General features: G+C 42.8%; 1 protein-coding gene across 1 annotated transcript; it reads left to right on the top strand.

Moving 5' to 3' along the window:
* The first annotated feature begins 932 nt into the window (after positions 1-932).
* LOC117893092 (DNA-directed RNA polymerase III subunit RPC1) lies at positions 933-6,000 on the top strand. The gene is made up of 7 exons (XM_034799523.1): positions 933-1,042; positions 1,102-2,960; positions 3,040-3,185; positions 3,619-4,036; positions 4,103-4,538; positions 4,659-5,694; positions 5,763-6,000. Exons 1-7 carry the CDS (start codon positions 999-1,001, stop codon positions 5,967-5,969), a joined length of 4,146 nt encoding a protein of 1,381 aa, XP_034655414.1. The 5' UTR covers positions 933-998; the 3' UTR covers positions 5,970-6,000.
* Positions 6,001-6,671: the final 671 nt, after the last annotated feature.

Below are 6,671 nucleotides of genomic sequence, written 5' to 3'. Positions count from 1 at the left end.
GTATCCATATATATATGTGTTTTATTTATATTTAGAAAAAGGCTACACAAAATAAAGTTATACTCTGGATTTCAAGACAAAGCGAGCGCTAAAAAATAACAATGCATACATTCGCATTTATGCAGATAACCCGTACGTAGGAACATCCCAAATAAATGCTGAAATAACTGCAGATTTTTCGGAACTGCAAAATCTTACGCTCCATGCCAGAATTGAATGATAGCGAATTGATCAGATTCTAAGAATAGCTAAGTTTATTAAAGACAGAGGCTCAAAACTGTTTCTACAGTCTCTAAGATAACAAATAGCGTTAAATGAGCTTTGATTGTATTTTGCTTACACAATATGTTGCTATTGTAGTTCTTATCTGTTCTGATAGCTGATTATAAGCTGCAGAACAATTTCTGCGATTCTCACGCTCACCTAAAATATGTTCCAGTTTTAATTAGCCGAGCATTTACATTTTATATGTACTATGTATGTATAAAACATATTGCGAAATATGCAAACATAACAATGCAATGGCGCTATTGTTTTATTGTTTCTATCAAGAACACCAATAAATAAAATAATAATATAAATTAATAAATAATAAATATAGCCAATATGTCGGAATCCGTCTGAAAAAAGTGTAAAATTCCCATAACTCGCCTAGCTTTCGACAGATTGTAATTAAAAGTGCAGTGTTTAAACACTGAAATACTGTATAAAATTCTTCACGTCAATGTTGGCCTCATAAAAATGTTCTTCTTCTGAATGACACATACAACCATTCTTTTATGAAAAGCAAACAAAGTTTCCGTATCACCAAATTGTAAGCATCGGTTGTTTCAAATCTTTGAGAAAGTCCCACCGTTCCCATTTGATGGCTGTGCTTAAAATGCAGAGACTATTATGTAAATTCTAAAACATCGATATTATCGAAGAGGCCATCGATGGTTGTGCACCTCTAGGTCCTCTAATTGGCATGCCGACAATACTCACACTATTTTGTAAACATGCCCAAGGAACAATTCCGTGCGTCGGCTTTGAACAAAAAGATGTAAGTGTCCCTATGAATGAACCTTAAATTTGTGATGGTTACAGGTTTTATTTTCGCAGTTCACATGTCCAGTTTGGAATCAGTGGCGCTGATGAAATTCAGCAGGAGTCCCTGGTAAGGATCACGTCAAAAAATCTTTATCAGGGACAGCGACAACCAGTGCCTTCTGGAGTACTAGATCGGCGAATGGGCATTAGTACGAAAGATGCAACATGTGAAACATGCGGCAATGGGCTTAATGAGTGCATCGGACACTTTGGCTATTTAGACTTGGCGCTCCCAGTTTTCCACATAGGCCATTTCCGTGCCACAATTAATATTCTACAGATGATATGCAAGTCGTGTGCTCAGGTGATGCTCAAGTTAGAGGACCGACTCACTTTCGAGAAAAAGCTACATAACCCAAATTTCTCATATCTGGGGAAAAAGGCTTTGCATGCGCAGATGTTGGCGAAAGCCAAGAAAGTCACAAAATGCCCACACTGCGGGATGGCCAATGGTGGCGTGAAGAAGGGTCCTGGGCTTCTGAAGATTCTGCATGATCCGTACAAAGGGCGTAAGGTAGATTCACTTTTTACAAGCAACATGGATCAAATGCTTCGCTCGACTGAGCTCAATCGGGACCTTAATCTCACACTCAGTAATTATAGCACCGCTGAGGAGCTCACTCCGCTTATGGTGCTGGACCTCTTCGAACAGATCCCACAGAGTGATGTAGCCTTATTAGGAATGTGCTCTCGTGGTGCCCATCCAAAGCATCTAATTGTGACACGTGTATTTGTGCCTCCTGCCTGCATTCGTCCATCGGTATTATCAGAAGTAAAAGCCGGCACAACAGAAGATGATTTGACCATGAAACAGAGCGAGATCCTGCTAATCAATGATGTTATCCAGCGTCACATGGCTACCGGCGGAAAAATAGAACTCATATATGAAGACTGGGACTTTTTGCAATTGCATGTGGCCCTTTACTTCCATAGCGAGATCAGTGGAATACCCATCAACATGGCTCCAAAGAAGACCACACGGGGAATTGTTCAGCGTTTGAAAGGAAAACAGGGTCGATTCCGATGCAACCTGTCTGGCAAACGTGTAGACTTCAGCGGCCGTACCGTCATTTCGCCGGACCCCAACTTGATGATTAATCAGGTTGGAGTGCCAGTGCGTGTAGCTAAGATTCTTACCTACCCGGAACGTGTAAATCTTGCAAACATTCGTCATATGAAGCAACTGGTACGCAATGGGCCTAGCACGCACCCAGGGGCCAACTACGTTCAGCAGCGGGGTTCAAGTTTCAAGAAGTATCTTGCATATGGAAATCGTGAGAAGGTTGCACAGGAGCTTAAGTGTGGAGATATTGTGGAGCGACATCTTTGCGATAACGATATTGTTCTATTTAATCGCCAACCGTCGCTCCACAAAATGTCAATTATGTGTCATCGTGCCAAAGTACAGCCCCAACGAACGTTTCGCTTTAATGAGTGCACCTGTACACCATACAACGCGGACTTCGACGGTGATGAGATGAATCTTCACTTGCCACAGACTGAGGAAGCCAGAGCCGAGGCGTTAATTCTTATGGGCAATCAATCAAACCTGGTTACGCCTAAGAACGGCGAAATTTTGATTGCTGCCACGCAGGACTTTATAACCGGTGGATATCTGCTTACACAAAAGGATGTTTTTCTCACCAAAGAAGAGGTGATGCAGTTAGCTGCATGCTTTTTAGCCAACGAGGACTCCACCATGAACATTGATATGCCGACTCCTGCTCTTATTAAGCCACGCCGACTCTGGACGGGAAAACAAATATTCAGCTTGCTCATGCGCCCAAACACTGACTCGCATATTCGCCTCAACATGGTGAACAAGGGACGAAACTATACGAAGAACATGGATCTATGTAACAACGACTCTTGTATGTGTCTTTTTGTCTCACATTATACATTTGTTTGGGCATTAAAAACTAAACTCAACTTTCTGTGCTTTGATTTTAGGGATTCACATCCGAAACTCTGAGCTAATGTGCGGTGTGATGGATAAGGCAACTATGGGCTCAGGTACAAAGCAATGCATCTTCTACTTATTGCTGAGGGACTTTGGGGAGGCTCACGCTACCAAGGCAATGTGGCGATTGGCTAGGGTTTGTATTTTAACACTATGCCCATTTCATTTTTTAAAACCTTTTTCTGAACGGCTTCCCTCCTTTGTATTACGTAAAGCTGTACAAATTCTAATTTAGGTTTTACTTTAATTGAAGAACGATTCTGTATCTGGTCATAAAACCTATGTTTTCTGATCGATTTCGAGTGCTGTAAGAAATGTTTGCACGAGACCTAAAATCGAGACACCACCAGAACTTCTTAACGGTCTGTTAATCGGAACAGATCTTGCAGAAAATTCGTACATTCAAGAGAATGCTAATAGGTCGTAAAATATTTATTGTTCATATCACCAAAGTCTGCAACAAAAATTCTTGTTTCATTCTTATTCTTTCCTACCCCCCGAAATTAGATATTAAAGTAAATTCTTCCTTGTCTCCTATTTTAATTCATAAATTCTCAAATATTTTTCAGATCACCTCGTACTTTATACAGAACCTTGGGTTCTCCTTCGGCATCAGTGATGTGACACCCAGCCAAAAACTTCTGCACCACAAGGAACTATTGCTAGAGCGCGGCTATGCAAAGTGCAACGACTATATAGAAAATCTGAAATCGGGAACACTTCAGTGCCAACCTGGCTGCACGCCGCAAGAGACCTTGGAATCGGCGATGTTGCGCGAGCTGTCAGGCATTCGCGAGCAGGCAGCCAAGACATGTTTTGCCGAGCTGCATCCCACCAATAGCGCCCTTATAATGGCTCTGAGTGGCTCCAAAGGCTCAAACATCAACATTTCTCAGATGATCGCTTGCGTAGGACAGCAAGCTATTAGTGGTAAACGAGTTCCTAATGGCTTCGAGAATCGCGCTTTACCGCACTTCGACCGGCACTGTGAGTATTCGCTGATGTCACAACGAAATAAACAAAATGAAATTAACGAATTGTTTCACATTTCAGCTGCTATTCCTGCCGCCAGAGGCTTCGTTCAGAACAGCTTCTATTCTGGCCTAACACCTACGGAGTTCTTTTTTCACACTATGGCCGGACGCGAAGGTTTGGTTGACACGGCGGTGAAGACTGCGGAGACAGGATATCTGCAAAGGCGCTTGGTCAAGTGCCTTGAGGATCTGGTGGTGCACTACGACGGAACTGTTCGCAATGCCGTCAGCGAGATGGTAGACACCATCTACGGTGGTGATGGCCTTGATCCTGTTTCAATGGAAACCCGAAACAAGCCAGTCGATCTGGTTCATCAATACAACAATTTGCGGGCCCAAATACCATACAGCGTGCAAGACGCTCTACCGGCCGCCGAGATTCCAGTCGTTTTAGAATCTCTTTTGCTGAATCCAGAGTTTATTGACGCTCGCGACGATTTTAAGATGGATATCAAGTAGGTGGTTTAAAACAAAATGACTATGACTATGATCTACTCGCAGGCTCTCTGCGGTTACCTTCTTGTTTTCGATATTCTCCATTAACAACTGTCTCTTAAATTCTTTGTATAATGCAGGAAGCACCTAGAGACTGTGTCTACTCGCATTGGAAGATTGCAAGAAAAGTATATAGAAAATGGCAATCTGTGTCATCAGATCGAGTGCATCACTGCCGATCAGCTGCTAGAATTCTTACGTCGCATCAATGATCGATATAATCGCGCCGTAAGTGAACCTGGTACAGCAGTAGGAGCTATTGCTGCTCAGAGCATTGGAGAGCCGGGCACCCAAATGACGCTAAAGACGTTTCATTTTGCGGGCGTCGCTTCGATGAACATTACTCAGGGTGTGCCTCGTATTGTGGAGATAATCAACGCAACGAAAACTATTTCTACGCCAATTATAACTGCTGAGCTTAAAGTAAACAATAGCATGGAATATGCGAGACAGGTGAAGTCTCGCATTGAGAAAACCACGTTGGGCGAGCTGTCTTCATTTGTCGAGGTCGTGTGTGGACCTTATAGTTGTCACTTGGCCATGGGAATTGACATGCCGCGCATCAAGGTTCTAGGACTTCATATCAACCTAGAGACAATTGTGGCTTGCATACTTAAGTCGCGGATGAGACTTAAGCCTGCGCAAGTGGAGATTGCCGCTCGGAGATCGCGTATTATTGTTCGTGTTGAAACCTCGCGAACATCTACAATAAACGCCGAGCTGGCGCGACTGGCGCTCAGCCTACAAAGCGTTGTTGTTGCGGGCTTGCCGAACATTGCTCGAGCCGTTATTGCAGTTGATGATACTCGGCAGCCGGCCACATATAAACTTTGTATTGAAGGCTATGGGCTTCGCGAGGTCATTTCAACCTATGGCGTAGTCGGCGAGCGCACTCGTAGTAACAATATCTGTGAAATATACCAAACCCTGGGAATCGAAGCAGCACGGACCATTATCATGAGCGAGATCACGGACGTTATGGAGGGGCATGGCATGAGTGTCGACTGGAGGCACATTATGCTTTTGGCCAGCCAAATGACAGCCCGCGGTGAGGTATTGGGTATCACGCGGCACGGTCTGGCAAAAATGCGAGAAAGCGTTTTTAACTTGGCGTCGGTAAGTGCAAACGAAATTATTTGTTTATTTAAATATTCTCAATATAAATGGTTTCTATTTAACCATAGTTTGAGAAGACTGCAGATCACTTGTTCGATGCAGCGTATTACGGCCAAACGGACACTATTAATGGCGTATCAGAGCGCATTATACTTGGCATGCCGGCGGGCATTGGTACAGGTATCTTTAAGCTGCTGCATCATCACGAAGACAAGAAGATTCCGAGTATTGAAGAAACAATTTGCATTGGTTTGAATCTTCTACCATTCACGTAGGGTACACACTTTTTTAAAAATATAAATAGTATCGTTTTCTTACAAATTCCTCAATAAATATTATTGCTGTTATTTATTGTGTAACACAATCACGAAAGATTTCGCTTTTAAATTTTAAAATTCGGAACAAACCATTTCTATGTGGAATGTTTTATTTATTATTCTTATTCTTTAACACAAAAACATTTTGGAAAATGAAAAAGTGTGGATATTGCACATATGGGCATATGAAGTCGAAAGGGATGGCAATGCGTACGCTAGCAGTAGAGAGGTAAAAATAAGACGGATTTTAAAATGTATTTAACCACTAGGACACACCTCTTGGCGGTCTTGGCTAAGGTACATTTTGGGCAACCATTCTTTTGGAGATTATTGCAAAAACCCAAGCCACGGGGACACGTAAGGAAGTGGCGACACATTCAAACTCAGACGTGATCGAAAGCTTAAGTATTAATGCGAATTTCAGATAAATGTTGTCCATTGCTGTCACTATAAAATGGTCATACAGATATGATCTGTAATTAAATGCTTGTCGCCCGAGTATACGGATTTAAGTCACAGAGTCAAGGCTAACCAGAACAAGCTACAAAATGGTACCCCCATGCGGGCTGTAATTTTCCATCTGCCATTCTGTGCGCTTCCACCAGCTTCGAAATGGGACCGGGCTGGTGGCCTGACTTCATGACCGCGACCTTGGCTTTA

The sequence above is a fragment of the Drosophila subobscura genome, chromosome A (assembly GCF_008121235.1).
Source record: "Drosophila subobscura isolate 14011-0131.10 chromosome A, UCBerk_Dsub_1.0, whole genome shotgun sequence".
NCBI lineage: Eukaryota > Metazoa > Arthropoda > Insecta > Diptera > Drosophilidae > Drosophila > Drosophila subobscura.
The sequence above is the reverse complement of the archived record's forward strand: the minus strand, read 5'-3'. Positions and strand labels throughout refer to the sequence as shown.

Bases quoted from the DNA above. Each gene is read 5' to 3' on its own strand.
- LOC117893092 (XM_034799523.1), top strand. From the start codon at position 999: ATGCCCAAGGAACAATTCCGTGCGTCGGCTTTGAACAAAAAGAT. The intron at 2,961-3,039 runs GTATGTGTCTTT...CTTTGATTTTAG, and splicing joins TCTATGTAACAACGACTCTT to GGATTCACATCCGAAACTCT. The intron at 5,695-5,762 runs GTAAGTGCAAAC...ATTTAACCATAG, and splicing joins GCGTTTTTAACTTGGCGTCG to TTTGAGAAGACTGCAGATCA.